We start from the raw sequence: 14382 nt of genomic DNA, 5'->3' as shown, positions 1-14382 counted from the left end.
ACGACACAATTCTGTCTCGGATCTCTATGGACAATTCCTTCGACCTTATGGCTTGGTTTTTGCTCTGACATGCACTGTCAACTGTGAGACCTTATATAGACAGGTGTGTGCCTTTCCAAATCATGTCCAATCAAATTGAATTTACCACAGATGGACACCAATCAAGTTCGCAGACAGTCATGTTTTGTTATTTATTAGGCCTAATTAAAAATGTTCATGCCTAGGCTCAATTGAAGAGGCCTAACGTTTTCAAAGAAATAGCCTATAGGACAAGTCGTTTGCAAATAATATTATATTTTGAAGTAGTGCTTTATTACTGTATATACATATGGATGTCCAGTTAATTCTAATCTTGCTGGTCACATTGTCTGGCGCCAAAACATAAATCCTGAGGTAGGTACACATTGGGAAATAGTGCACACACACACACACACACACACACCTCAGCCCCTCACCGTGCATGGTGCGGATGCACTCGAAGCCCTGGAAGTCCCACAGCTTGATGGTCATGTCTGCAGAACAGGAAGCCAGCAGCTTGCCCGTCTGGTCAAAGGAGATGTCCTGGACAGAGTCTGTATGGCCCTTCAGTGTCCGCTCAAAGTCCCCTGCCTCATAGTCCCAGACCTAGAGAGATACACACACATTACAAACACGCAGTCAGTTAATATCACTTTGAAACCTTTTCAACATGACAATAAATGTCCTCTGGATCAATGCAAATGAGCATACAATGTTTTGGAAATTGGAATCATACCCAATGCAAATGAGTGAGAGAGAGAAAGAAAGGAGAGAAGACAACAAAAATATAAAGAAAGAGTAGAGGGAAAGAGAGACAACGAAAGAAAGAGCAGGAGAAGATTTGCATGTATCCCAGGGTAGAGTACTCGGTGCTCTGCCAGCGTTGCCCCTGGTTACCAGAGCATCTCCCCATCTCAACGTAGATAAGCAGTGACACAGCAGAAAAGAGTGAGGGAGATTGAGAGGAAAAAGCAAGAGAACAGGCTGAATGAACAACAAAACACTGAATGCAATATGAAATATTTTTGGGAATGGCCTCGTCTCCGAGGGACGATGGCAGGTAGCCCTAAGAGATATTCTGTTGAATCTGACAATTAATCTTAATGGTTGTACAGTCGTCTCAAATAAAACTGTGAAGGACCTCGGCGTTACTCTGGACCCTGATCTCTCTTTTGACGAACATATCATGACTGTTTCAAGGACAGCTTTTTTCCATCTACGTAACATTACAAAAATCTGAAACTTTCTGTCCAAAAATGATGCAGAAAAATTAATCCATGCTTTTGTTACTTCTAGGTTAGACTACTGTAATGCTCTACTTTCCGGCTACCCGGATAAAGCACTAAATAAACTTCAGTTAGTGCTAAATACGGCTGCTAGAATCCTGACTAGAACCAAGAAAATGTGATCATATTACTCCAGTGCTAGCCTCCCTACACTGGCTTCCTGTCAAGGTAAGGGCTGATTTTAAGGTTTTACTGCTAACCTACAAAGCATTACATGCGCTTTCTCCTGCCTCTCTCTGATTTGGTCCTGCCGTACATGCCTACACGTACGCTACGGTCACAAGACGCAGGCCTCCTAATTGTCCCTAGAATTTCTAAGCAAACAGCTGGAGGCAGGGCTTTCTCCTATAGAGCTCAATTTTTATGGAATGGTCTGCCTACCCATGTGAGAGACGCAAACTCGGTCTCAACCTTTAAGTCTTTACTGAAGACTCATCTCTTCAGTGGGTCATATGATTGAGTGTAGTCTGGCCCAGGAGTGTGAAGGTGAACGGAAAGGCTCTGGAGCAACGAACTGCCCTTGCTGTCTCTGCCTGGCCGGTTCCCCTCTCTCCACTGGGATTCTCTGCCTCTAACCCTATTACAGGGGCTGAGTCACTGGCTTACTGGTGCTCTTTCATGCCGTCCCTAGGAGGGGTGCGTCACTTGAGTGGGTTGACTCACTGATGTGATCTTCCTGTCTGGGTTGTGCCGTGGCGGAGATCTTTGTGGGCTATACTCGGCCTTGTCTCAGGATGGTAAGTTGGTGGATGAAGATATCCCTCTAGTGGTGTGGGGGCTGTGCTTTGGCAAAGTGGGTGGGGTTATATCCTTCCTGTTTGGCCCTGTCCGGGGGTCTCATCGGATGGGGTCACAGTGTCTCCTGACCCCTCCTGCCTCAGCCTCCAGTATTTATGCTGCAGTAGTTTATGTGTTGGGGGTCTAGGGTCAGTTTGTTATATCTGGAGTACTTCTCCTGTCTTATCCGGTGTCCTGTGTGAATTTAAGTATGCTCGCTCTAATTCTCTCTTTCTCTCTCGGAGGAGGACCTGAGCCCTAGGACCATGCCTCAGGACTACCTGGCATGATGACTCCTTGCTGTCCCCAGTCCACCTGGCTGTGTTGTGCCTGTGATTATTATTATTATTATTTGACCATGCTGGTCATTTATGAACATTTGAACATCTTGGCCATGTTCTGTTATAATCTCCACCCGGCACAGCCAGAAGAGGACTGGCCACTCCACATAGCCTGGTTTCTTCCTAGGTTTTGGCCTTTCTATGGAGTTTTTCCTAGCCACCGTGCTTCTACACCTGCATTGCTTGCTGTTTGGGGTTTTAGGCTGGGTTTCTGTACAGCACTTTGAGATATCAGCTGATGTACAAAAGGCTATATAAATACATTTTATTTGATGTGGGGCTGCTGGCATCGAAACCCACCCCACTGGGGAAGAGGAGCTCCAATGATGTGCCTTAAGGTTATTATAGCTGGTGGTGGTGAGGGTGGTGGATGGTTGTCGAAAACTGTTGCTGAAAAACAGCAAGTGAGAGAACGAGGGTAAGTTGACATATACAGTTGAAGTCGGAAGTTTACATACACTTAGGTTGGAGTCATTAAAACTCGTTTTTCAACCACTTCACAAATTTCTTGTAAACAAAACTATAGTTTTGGCAAGTCGGTTAGGACATCTACTTTGTGAAAGACACAAATTATTTTTCCAACAATTGTTTACAGACAGATTATTTCACTGCATCACAATTCCAGTGGGTCAGAAGTTTACATACACTAAGTTGACTGTGCCTTTAAACAGCTTGGAAAATTATGTCATGGCTTTAAAAGCTTCTGATTAGCTTATGGCTAATTGACATCATTTGAGTCAATTGGAGGTGTACCTGTGGACGTATTTCAAGGCCTACCCTCAAACTCAGTGCCTCTTTGCTTGACATCATGGGAAAATCAAAAGAAATCAGCCAAGACCTCAGAAAAAAAAATTGTAGACCTCCACAAGTCTGGTTCATCCTTGGGAGCAATTTCCAAACACCACATTCATCTGTACAAACAATAGTACGCAAGTATAAACACCATGGGACCACGCAGCCGTCATACCGCTCAGGAAGGAGACGCGTTCTGTCTCCTAGCGATGAACGTACTTTGATGAGAAAAGTGAAAATCAATCCCAGAACAGCAGCAAAGGACCTTGTGAAGATGCTGGAGGAAACAGGTACAAATATATCTATATCCACAGTAAAACGAGTCCTATATCGACAGAACTGAAAGGCCGCTCAGCAAGGAAGAAGCCACTGCTCCAAAACTGCCATAAAAAAAGACAGACTACGGTTTGCAACTGCACATGGGGACAAAGACAGTACTTTTTAGAGAAATGTCCTCTGGTCTGATGAAACAAAAATAGATCTGTTTTGCCATAATGACCATCGTTATGTTAGGAGGCAAAAGGGGGAGGCTTGCAAGCCGAAGAACACCATCCCAACCGTGAAGCACGGGGTGGCAGCATCATGTTTTGGGGGTGCTTTGCTGCACGAGGGACTGATGCACTTCACAAAATAGATGGCTACATGAGGAAGGAAAATGATGTGGATATATTGAAGCAACATCTCAAGACATCAGTCAGGAAGTTAAAGCTTGGTCACAAATGGGTCTTCCAAAGGGACAATGACCCCAAGCATACTTCCAAGTTGTGTCAAAATGGCTTAAGGACAACGAAGTCAAGGTATTGAGTGGACATCAAAGTCCTGACCTCAATCCTATAAAACATTTGTGGGCAGAACTGAAAAAGCATGTGCGAGCAAGGAGGCCTACAAACCTGACTCAGTTACACCAGCTCTGTCAGGAGGAATGAGCCAAAATTCACCCAACATATTGTGGGAAGCTTGTGGAAGGCTACCCGAAATGTTTGACCCAAGATAAACAATTTAAAGGCAATGCAACAAAATACTAATTGAGTGTATGCAAACTTCTGACCAACTGGGAATGTGAGGAAATAAATAAAAGCTGAAAGAAATCATTCTCTCTACTATTATTCTGACATTTCACATTCTTAAAATAAAGTGGTGATCCTAACTGACCTAAAACAGGGAATTTTTACTTGGATTAAACATCAGGAATTGTGAAAAACTGAGTTTAAATGTATTTGGCTAAGGTGTATGTAAAACCTCCGACATCAACTGTAAATACATCCCAAGATTTACACCCATTGGTTGAGAGAGAAGGTGATAATTGCAAGAGTGAGCCCATAGGCTGAACAGCAAGCATGAGGAATGTGCATTTTTGTAAATAGGTGAATGATATTCTGCACATGGTTAATAGGAATGAGAAGAAACAAGACGCCGTTAGAATAGGAAAAAGTGAATTGTGTGATTACTGGATGAAATTAATCAATCATTCAGACCAGCCTTCCTGGTAGAATTCTCGTAAACTACAGTGCATTCGCAAAGTATTCAGACCCCTTGACTTCGTCCACATTATGTTACAACCTTATTCTCAAAGTGATTAAAAACATTTTTTTTTTTAAATTCTCCCATAATCAACCTACACACAATATCCCATAATTACAAAGCAAAAACAGGTTTACACATTTTTGCTAATGTATTAAATGTAAAAAACAGTCAGTACTTTAGTTGAAGCACCTTTGGCAGTGATTAGTCTTGGTTATGGCTCTACAAGCTTGGCACAACTGTATTTGGGGAGTTTATCCCATTCTTCTCTGCAGATCCTCTCAAGCTCTGTCAGGTTGGATAGGGAGCTTCGCTGCACAGCAATTTTCAGGTCTCTCCAGAGATGTTCGATTGGGTTCAAGTCCAAGCTCTGGCTGGGCCACTCGGATATGCAGAGACTTGTCAGAAAAGCCACTCCTGCATTCTCTTGGCTGTGTGCTTAGGATCGTTGTCCTGTTGGAATGTGAACTGTCGCCCCAGTCTGAGGTTGTGAGCACTCTGGAGCAGGTTGTCATTTTTCCCTTGATCCTGACTAGTCTCCAAGTCCCTGCCTCCAAAGCATGATGCTGCCACCGCCATGATTCACCGTAGAGATGGTGCCAGGCTTCCTCCAGACGTGAGGCTTGGCATTCAGGCCAAAGAGTTCAATCTTGGTTTCATCAGACCAGAGAATCTTGTTTCTCATGGTCTGAGTGCTTATAGGTGCCTGGCCACTCTACCATAAAGGCCTGATTGGTGGAGTGTTGCAGAGATGGTTGTCCTTCTGAAAGGTTCTCCCATCTCAACAGAGGAACTCTGGAGCTCAGTCAGAGTGACCATCAGGTTCTTGGTCACCTCCCAGACCAAGTCCATTCTCCCCCGATTGCTCAGTTCGGTCGGGCGGGCGGCCAGCTCTATGAAGAATCTTGGTGGTTCCAAACTTCTTCCATTTAAAAATGATGGAGGCCACTGTGTTCCTGAGGACCTTCAATGCTGCAGAAATGTTTTGGTACCCTTCGCTAGATCTGTTCCTTGACACAATCCTGTCTTGGAGCTCTACAGACAATTCCTTCAACCTCATGGCTTTGTTTTTGCTCTGACATGCACTGTCAACTAAGGTATTTTATAATGTATTTCATACATTTATAGAAACCTGTTTCCTTTTCTCATTATGGGGTATTGTGTGTAGATTGATTTAAAAAAAAAATGAATAATTTTTCAGAATAAGGCTGTAATGTAACAAAATGTGGAAAAGACAAGTGGTCTGAATACTTTCCGAATGAGGAATAAGGAAAATGAGAGCAACAGAGCAAGAGTAGGAGCGAGAGAGAGAGGATAGAGAGAAGATTAAGAGGACGAAAGCTAATGGACAGGGTGGGCTGCTTAGAGATAATATCTAATGGGACACAGTCACTGACATACAGTATGTGTTTTAAAAAAAAACGTTTGTGGACCAGGGAACCATAGGCCTACATAAGATACATAGGCCTATTGAAACAACCAGCTTGGATTGCAAACAATACTACCATATAAAAGTTCAAAGAAATACTTTGTTTCTAGGAGTGACCGAAGACAGGCAGACAAAATGAATAAAGTGAGCAAAAGAAGCATAGTGTCATATAAAAGTGAATGAATTCACAATCGTAATTCAATTAGACCCCAAATAAATTTCTGAATGTCCAAGTCCCAAACCCAACACAAAATTGTCCCCAAGTCAATCAAATCCAAAAATGAGCAATCCCCCTTCAAAATACAAAAATATAAGTAATCCAATACAGGCACAAACTAATACAGTCAACAGGATCAATCTCACCAAATGGTTGAGGAGGAAAATCCGGCCTGGTGGAGATTTCCTTATAACAGCTCAATGTTCATGGCATCCTCCAAAACAATCAATCAACATATGGAATTCTTTGTCGTTGGGGTTAACAATCCACAAGATTGAGCAACAATTATTACTTGGAATGGCTAATATAGGTTCTTAAAATATTTTTCCAAACAAATAAAACCTCAGCTAGGTACACAAATATTTCTCAAAACTCTCCTCCATTTCTAAATGAGACATTCAGTCTTAAAATGGGACAGCCAACTAAATTGACACGGACAGCCTTCTTAGATTTGACAGTGAAAATAACGCAGTCAGAAATGAAAAATACATAGTAAAACAGCATGAAAATAGAGAAAGGTTTAACCTTGAAAGGTCTTTTCAGACATATAATTATGTCAGATTTAAAGTTCATGTGCCCATCACCTCACACTTGTGGCAGCGTCACAGTTCGATGTATGAGCCTCTTCAGTGGCCCTTTGAGATGCCTGCCAATGTCAAGTTCTGCAGGGGTGCAGCCAGTGTACTCTTGTTTGGAGCTGTTGATGGTAAACCGGAATTCAGGCAACTACTTAACCCACTTCCTGTGATGCTCACCAACGAAACACGCCATCATGGTCTTTCGAGTCCTGTTGACCCTTCCAGGTTTATCTAAGGGTGGAAGCTGGTGGTCAGCTTTTGGATCACCCCTCACTTTTTTCAAAATGTCTGAGAGGACTTTGCTCGTGAACTGGGAACCACGATCAGAGACGATGAATTTAGATGAACTCTTCACAAGATGGGTGTCCCTTTTATAATTTGGCAGTCTGAGTTTTGCTGTCTCAGGAGGCAAAAAAGCTCCCCCCACTTTGTGAAATAGTCCACAATCACAAGTAGAAAGGCATTTCCCTTCTTGCTCTTGGGAAACGTCTTGGTGTACTTTCCATCCAATCCCGTCAGGCCGGTCATCATGTGTCGCCTCTTGCTTTCAATCCCCTCACGCAGTCATTTTGAGCACATACAACCTCTGCGAGGGATGTCGGCAGATCAGAGGCACAAGATGCTTGTTAGCGAGCCACATAAGGAGCCATCACTGGGTTGTCTGACGGTTCTGCAGCCCTTGTCTGGGCCGACATTCATGCAGCCTTTACAAGTAGTATACTTGAAAATTGCAGCCCATAAAACGGAACTCCTTCCAAATAATGGCACCATTCTCAACTGCCCACAACACACTACTTTCCCAAAGTAGAGTAGTTGTACTCTGCCCCTTTCAGACCTCTGGAGGAATATGCTATGGCCCTCTCATCCCCATTGATTTTCTGTGTCAGGACTGCTCCAAGACCCACGCCGCTGGCGTCAGTTTGTACCTGGAAAGGCAAGGTCAGATCAGGTTGTGAGAGCCGGAGGCTTTTCTAGGGCGATGCAGCTGGTCCACACACTGCTGGCATTTCTCAGTCTATTCCCACTTCACTCCTTTCTGCATGAGGTTGTTCAACGGAGAGGCAAGGTCAGCAAAGTGGGGTATACAGTGATTTCTGAAAGTATTCAGACCCATTTAATTTTTCCCCATTTTGTTACGTTACAGCCTTATTCTTAAAATAGATTAAATGTTTAAAAAATTAAATAAATCAATCCAAACACAATACCCCATAACGAAAAAGCGAAACCAGGTTAAGATTTTTTTGCAAATTTATAGAAATACCTTATCTACAGAAGTATTCAAACCTTATGCTAGGAGACTCGAAATTGAACTCAGGTGCATCTTGTTTTCATTGAACATCCTTGAGATGATGTTTCTACAACTTGATTGGAGTCAACCTGTGGTAAATTCAATTGATTGGACATGATTTGGAAAGGCACATACCTGTCTATATAAGGTCCCACAGTTGACAGTGCATAAAATAGCAAAAAACAAGCCATGAGGTTGAAGGACTTGTCAATAGAGCTCAGAGGCAGGATTGTGTCGAGGCACAGATCTGGGGAAGGGTACCAAAACATTTCTGCAATATTGAAGGTCCCAAAGAACACAGTGGCCATCATTCGTAAATGGAAGAAGTTTGGAACCACCAAGACTCTTCTCATTGCTGGCCGCCCAGCCAAACTGAGCAATCGAGGGAGAAGGGCCTTTGTCAGGGAGGTGACCAAGAACATGATGGTCACTCTGACAGAGCTCCAGAGTTCCTCTTGGAGATGGCAGAACCTTCCAGAAGGACAACAATCTCTGCAGCACTCCACCAATCAGGCCTTTATGGTTGAGTGGCCAGATGGAAGCCACTCTTCAGTAAAAGACACCACAGCCCGCTTGGAGTTTGCCAAAAGGGAGCCTGAAGAACTCTGACCATGAGAAACAAGATTTTCTGGTCTGATGAAACCTAGATTTAACTCTTTGGCCTGAATGCCAATCTAGAAGAAACCTGGCACCATCCCTACAGTTAAACACGGTGGTGGCAGTATCACGCTGTGTGATGTTTTTCAGCTGCAGGGACTTGGAGACTAGTTAGGACAGAGAAAAAGATGAACGGAGAGATCCTTGATGAAAACCTGCTCCAGAGCACTCACACCTCAGACTGGGGTGAATGATCACCTACCAAAAGTACTGACTAAAGGGTCTGAATACTTATAAATATAATTTCAGTTTATTTTTATTACATTTGCTAAACATTTCTAAAAACCTGTTTTCACTTTGTCATTATGGGGTATTGTGTGTCGATTAATGAGGAAAAAATGCATTTAATAACTTTTAGAAAAAGGCTGTAATGTAACAAAATATGGAGAAAGTGAAGGGGTCTGAATACTTTCGGAATGCACTGTAGGTTTCCAGGGTCCACACAGTACCATGCCACAAGTGAATTGGGTTTTTCAAATCAAATCCAACTTTATTTGCCACATGCGCCGAATACAACAAGTGTAGACTTTACCGTGAAATGCTTACTTACAAACCCTTAACAGTGCAGTTCAAGAAGAAGAAAATATTTACCAAGTAGGCTAAAATAAAAAGTAGTAATAAAAATTAGCACAATAAGAATAACAAGGCTATATACAGGGGGCACCGGTACTGAGTCAGTGTGCAGGGGTACAGGCTAGTTGAGGTAATCTGTACATGTAGGTGGGGGCGAAGTGACTATGCATAGGTAACAAACAAACAGCTAGTAGCAGCAGTGTACAAGAGGGACGACGGGGGGGATTTTAATGAATTGTTCAGCAGTCTTATAGCTTGGGGGGTAGATGCTGTTGAGGAGCATTTTTTTGTCCTAGACTTGGAGCTCCGGTAACACTTGCCGTGCGGTAGCAGAGAAGACAGTCTATAACTTTGGTTACTGGAGTCTGACAATTTTCTGGACTTTCCTTTGACACCGCCTATTATATAGGACCTGGATGGCAGGAAGCTTGGCCTCAGTGATATACTGGGCCGTTCGCACTACCCACTGTAGCGCCTTACGGTCAGCTTCCTTCAGCTGTGTCTGTGTGTGAGAGACTTTCCATCAGTGAGCACAAAGGCTCTGGAATCCCACGTGATGAGCTGCTCACATGGTTTGGGCAACTGCTACCATAGCTGCTTCTGTATCAAGCTTAAGGTGTATCCTGTATCTAACACAGCCTCCACTTGGGTGCCCCAAACTTCTATGGGGACTACCAGTAAGGCAGGAAACTCAGCGTGCTATGGCCATGTGTTTAGTAGGTCTACCATCTCTTATGATTGGTGGGTATTCACCTTGGCCCAGTAATCCTTATTTGAAGCCATGTCCTTTTCCACTATAGAGAAGACTTTGACAAACGTCTCAACAGTCATGACGGATCCTCTTAAACTGCTAGCAAGAGTTATTATTCAAGAGCTTTCTCACCATCGCAGTCTCTGACATGTCCGGCTTCCATTTCAGGCACAATGCCCTGTAATCATAAGAAAAGTCCCGAATCTATCGGTCTGGATCTTGAAAAATGTTTCTTCCCCTGTTCTTCAACTTCAGTCAGGTAATCAGATGGTAAGAAAGCAAACAGGAAAAAACTATTGAATTCTGCCCAATTGTTAACATATTTATTTTTTAGCGACCCACCAGGTCCCGTGAGGACTGTGGAAAAGCTTTGAGTACATGGAATGGGAACTTCATGATGCTCCTTTTTGGGATATTACTGAGATCAGGGATGTGACAGCAGAATATTATATTAGAGGATGGGGTGCTTGTGGATTTGACTTTAGAGATCTCCTTGTTCCATTTCTCCTCTCTTCTGAGCATACATTCCACCACTGCTTGCTCCAGGTGGGCTAGTGAGTTTTTCATTGTCCTCATTGTCATGGCCTCAAATCGTTGCTCCTCATACTCTGAGGCTGGTCTCTCTGTTCACAGCATTCTCCAGAGTGTTTACTTGATCTTGGAATCCTTTGACAGTGTTGTTGACTCCCTCCAAATCAACTGTAGTAGTAAGTGTGGCACTTTTACCACCACCATCATCATCTTCCTCCATACTGTCAACTCACACAACAGTGATGATATATTTGAGCCACAGGATTTCAAAAGGTAACGCCAGGCCCAGGGTTGAAGGGCGGTGTACCTTGGCCTGCTTCATCTTGCCCTGGGTCAATGTCTGTTTGTACCTCTAAATGGCTACGGTCAGACCCGACACCAGCCATATTAGCAACAACATAACTCTCGTAAAAATAAAATGAACAAGTCTCCCAGTACTGGCCACCAGTCGAAAAATCAGCTTGCATCGCAAACTATGCTATCATAAACGTTCCAAGAAACACGGTGTTCATATGAGTGACCGAAGCAAGACAGACAAAATGAATAACGTGAGCAAAAGAAGCATATTGCCATGTAAAGTGTATATATTCACAATCTCAATTCAATTAGACCCCAAATAAAGTTCTGAATGTCCAAGTCCCAAGCCCAACAAAAAATGGTCCCAAAGTCAATCAAATCAAAAAAGGAGCAATCCCCCTTCAAAATACAAAAATATAAGTAATCCAATACAGGCACAAACTAATCGAGTCAACAGGATCAATCTCACCGGATGGTTGAGGAAGAGGAAAATCCCGCCTGGTGGAGATTTCCTTATCAAATCAAACTTTATTTGTCACACGCGTCGAATACAACAAGTGTAGACTTTACAGTGAAATGCTTACTTACAAGCCCTTAACCAACAGTGCAGTTCACGAAGAGTTAAGAAAATATTTACCAATTAGACTTCATTAAAAAGTAATAATAAAAAGTAACAATAAGAATAAAAATAACGAGGCTATATACAGGGGAACCGGTACCCGAGTTAGTGTGCGGGATTACAGGCTAGTTGAGGTAATTTGTACATGTAGGTGGGGGTGAATGCATAGATAATAAACAGCAAGTAGCTGTGTGTACAAAAGGGAGGGGTCAATAAAATTGACCGGTGGCGATTTTATTAATTGTTCAGCAGTCTTATGGCTTGGGTGTAGAAGCTGTTGAGGAGCCTTCTGGTCCTAGACTTGGCGCTCCGGTACCGCTTGCCGTGTGGTAGCAGAGAGAACAGTCTATGACTTGGGTGACTGGAGTCTCTGACTATTTTATGGGCTTTCTTCTGACACCGCCTATTATATATAGTTGAAGTCTGAAGTTTACATACACTTAGGTTGGAATAATTCAAACTTGTTTTTCAACCACTCCACAAATTTCTTGTCAACAAACTATAGTTTTGGCAAGTCGGTTAGGACATCAACTGTGTGCATGACAAGTCATTTTCCCAACAATTGTTTACTGACAGATTATTTCACTGTATCACAATTCCAGTGGGTCAGAAGTTCAGAGACTTAAGTTGACTGTGCCTTTAAACAGCTTGGAAAATTCCAGAAAATGATGTCATGGCTTTAGAAGCGTCTGATAGGCTAATTGACATCTTTTGAGTAAATTGGAGGTGCACCTGTGGACGTATTTCAAGGTCTACCTTCAAACTCAGTGCCTCTTTGTTTGACATCATGGGAAAATCTAAATAAAATCAGCCCCCAAAAATTGTAGGACCTCCACAAGTATGGTTCATCTTTGGGAGCAATTTCCAAACGCCTGAAGGTACCATGTTCATCTGGGCAACCAATAGTACATAAGTATAAACACCATGGGACTACGCAGCCCTATTAATACTAGGTTTAAATGTCAGGAATTGTGAAAAACTGAGTTTAAATGTATTTGGCTAAGGTGTATGTAAACTTTTGACTTCAACTGTAGGTCCTGGATGGCAGGATGCTTGGCCCCAGGGATGTACTCGGCCGTTCACACTACGCTCTGTAGCGCCGAGCAGCTGCCATACCAGGCGGTGATGCAACCGGTCAGGATGCTCTCGGGCAGCGCAGCTGTAGAACCTTTTGAGGATCTGTGGACCCATGCCAAATCTTTTCAGTCTCCTGAGGGGGAAAAGGTTTTGTCGTGCCCTCTTCATGACTGTCTTGGTAAATTTGGACCATGATAGTTCGTTGGTGATGTGGACACCAAGGAACTTGAAAAACTCTCGACCTGCTCCACTACAGCCTGTTAATGTGAATGGACACAAACCCCCACCCCTCGTCTTACCAGTGGTAGCGTTTCTGTTCTGCCAGTGCATGGAAAATCCTGCTAGCTCTATATTGTCCGTATCGTCATTCAGCCACGTCTCGGTGAAACATAAGATGTTACAGTTTTTAATGTCCCGTTGGTAGGATAATCTTAATCGTAGGTCATGAATGGTATTTTCCAATGATTGCACATTAGCAAGAAAAACATATGGCAGTGGGTGTTTACTCGCTCACCTACGGATTCTCAGAAGGCTGCCCGATCTGCGGCCCCTTTTCTTCACGCAAATGCCGGGGATCTGGGCCTGTTCCAGTGAAAGCTGGATATCCTTCTCGTCGGACTCGTTAAAGGAAAAAGTTTATTCCAGTCCGCGGTGAGTAATCGCTGTTCTGGTGTCCAGAAGTTATTTTCAGTCATCAGAGACAGTAGCAGCAACATTATGTACACAATAAGTTTTAAAAAATAACAAAATAGCACAATTGGTTGGGAGAATGTAAAACGTCAGCCATGTTCTTCGGCGCCATCTTATAACAGCTCAATGTTCATGGCATCCTCCAAAACACCCAACATATAAATTATGTGAAGTTAACAATTCACAAATGATCAACAATTATTACATGGAACGACAAATATAGGTCCTTAAAAGATTTTTCCAAACAAATAGAACCTCAGCCAGGTACACACCAAACATTAGAAAATGGTCCTCCATTTCTAAAATAGACATGCTGTCTTAAAGGAAAAGCCCACCAAACTGACAATGGTAGATTTGACAGTGAAAATAATGCAGTCTAAACTGGAAGATACATAATACAATAGCATGAAAATATACATAAAGTTTCACCTTGCAAGGATTTTTAAAAATCTTTAAAACCTATCATAATTATATGTCCATGTTCCTATCACCTCATACTTGTGCCAGCATCCCAACTATGGCTCCCTGGTCCACATACACTTTTGCTGTACTTTTAAACCAAGAGCTTAGCAAATGATTGAAGCACACGCACACACCTTGATGGTGGCGTCCTCGGAGGAGGTGACCATGACGGAGAAGACAGGATGGAAGATGACCCGTGTGACGGGGGAGCGGTGGCCGCTCAGGGCGTATCTCTCTGGGGGACGGGGGATCCACTCCTTAGGGTCCCTCTTCTGGGCCACCGGACCCCCTAAAGTGATCTCCTCTTTGGCCTCATTCAGCTTCGACTCCAGCTCCATCACCTGGAGGAGAGAAGGGGTGGGATTGGGAAAGAGCGACGAGAGAGGTATAAAAATAAGGAATAGTTGGAAGATAAGGGGTAGAAAAGAAGACGAGAGGAATAAAGAGGTGATAGTTCAGTTGGTTGTTTATTATTCTC

The 14382-nt window shown here is 43.2% G+C and overlaps 1 protein-coding gene across 3 annotated transcripts in view; it reads right to left on the bottom strand.

The window, feature by feature from the left end:
* Positions 1-14382, bottom strand: part of LOC112216723 (lissencephaly-1 homolog B) — a 47786-nt gene that overhangs the window by 12342 nt on the left and 21062 nt on the right. For all 3 annotated transcript variants that reach the window (XM_024376742.2, XM_024376744.2, XM_024376745.2), the window contains exons 5-6: positions 14039-14245; positions 456-624 (exon numbers count right to left, since the gene is read on the bottom strand). In XM_024376742.2, the coding sequence (XP_024232510.1) occupies positions 456-624; positions 14039-14245 (376 nt within the window). The remainder of the gene's footprint in view (positions 1-455; positions 625-14038; positions 14246-14382) is intronic.

Source organism: Oncorhynchus tshawytscha, linkage group LG17, assembly GCF_018296145.1.
Source record: "Oncorhynchus tshawytscha isolate Ot180627B linkage group LG17, Otsh_v2.0, whole genome shotgun sequence".
Lineage (NCBI taxonomy): Eukaryota > Metazoa > Chordata > Actinopteri > Salmoniformes > Salmonidae > Oncorhynchus > Oncorhynchus tshawytscha.
Note: the sequence above shows the minus strand (reverse complement) of the source record. Positions and strands in the feature narration are given on the sequence as shown.